The sequence below is a fragment of the Phytophthora parasitica genome (genome assembly GCF_000247585.1).
Source record: "Phytophthora parasitica INRA-310 unplaced genomic scaffold supercont2.59, whole genome shotgun sequence".
NCBI classification, from domain to species: Eukaryota; Oomycota; class Peronosporomycetes; order Peronosporales; family Peronosporaceae; genus Phytophthora; species Phytophthora nicotianae.
This window is the reverse complement of record NW_008649045.1, coordinates 363,575-364,585: the sequence shown is the minus strand read 5'-3', so window position 1 is coordinate 364,585 and position 1,011 is coordinate 363,575. Positions and strand designations below refer to the sequence as shown.

The following is a 1,011-nucleotide window of genomic DNA, read 5'->3' as shown; positions in this document are numbered from 1 at the left end:
TCATCCGAACCTACGTTACTGACGTAAGAAAGTGTGACGACACAAGAAAAAAAAATCAGACTAATATTATGTAATTCAAGCCGCCTCGGAGGAGGGGGGGGGGGGGGGGTATCAACACGACCCAGCCTCAAGAGGAAGCATATCGCCAAGAAAGGTGCTGCTTTTGTACAGCAGACGATCAAACAGAAGCGTGATACAATCGGTATCACCTACTCAGAATCAAATTAGGAGTGCTTTTGGAGCTACTTCGCCAAGACTCGGATTGACAAGTACACCCCAGCTGTTTGGAGTGTGCACGTGTTGGGGAAAAAAAATCTGGTGAGCCGCACCAAAAACCCACTGGAGCGGTTCAACTGCGAGCTGAAAAGGAGTTCACCGCCCCTCGACCGACAATGCTTGTGTTCGTTACCACAATAGAACAGATATCCCGGAGCTATGTGCAGCGAGTGTCTGATCCACCTTCTAGAGCTAAACGTCAACGTCGAGTAGAAGTTCAGCTTCCTCCCGCAGTTGTATTTGAGTCGTCCGTTGAATCCGACGAGGAGAGTCAACCTGAATCTACGAGTTCAAACTTACATGACGACAGTTACTCCGATGATTCCGACACCGAGGCTAGTGATGATGAAAATGCAATTTCTGATGACGAAATGGGCGCAGTAATCAATTGGGAGGCTAGTAGTAACAATCTACACAACGTAGGTGAATGTACACCATCTCTTAACATAACCGATTCTGAGCACAACGACACTCACCTTGACGGACGAGACTACGACGATAATTGTGATCGGAGTGACCTTCGTGGCTGAAGTGCCGTTGGAGATCGAGGTACTGTAGTAGGTCGAGGATCTGTACGTGGCCGAAGAGCTGTACGCGGACGAGAATCTGTACGTGGTCGTGGATCAGTGTGTGGTTGTGGAGCTGTGCGTGGCCGAGGAGCTGCACCACGTACTGTACGAGGTCGTTGAGCTCGGAGTTCTCGTCATGATGCAAAGCCCCAGACAACTGTGGGTC

At 49.8% G+C, this 1,011-nt stretch overlaps 1 protein-coding gene across 1 annotated transcript; it reads left to right on the top strand.

Annotated features, from left to right (window-relative positions):
• Positions 1 to 392: 392 nt before the first annotated feature.
• PPTG_16858 (hypothetical protein) lies at positions 393 to 1,002 on the top strand (the record flags this gene model as incomplete). Its single annotated transcript, XM_008914372.1, has 2 exons — positions 393 to 695; positions 838 to 1,002. Coding segments are annotated over 2 exons (468 nt in total), but the record flags the coding sequence as incomplete, so codon positions are not given.
• Between the last annotated feature and the right edge of the window lie 9 nt (positions 1,003 to 1,011).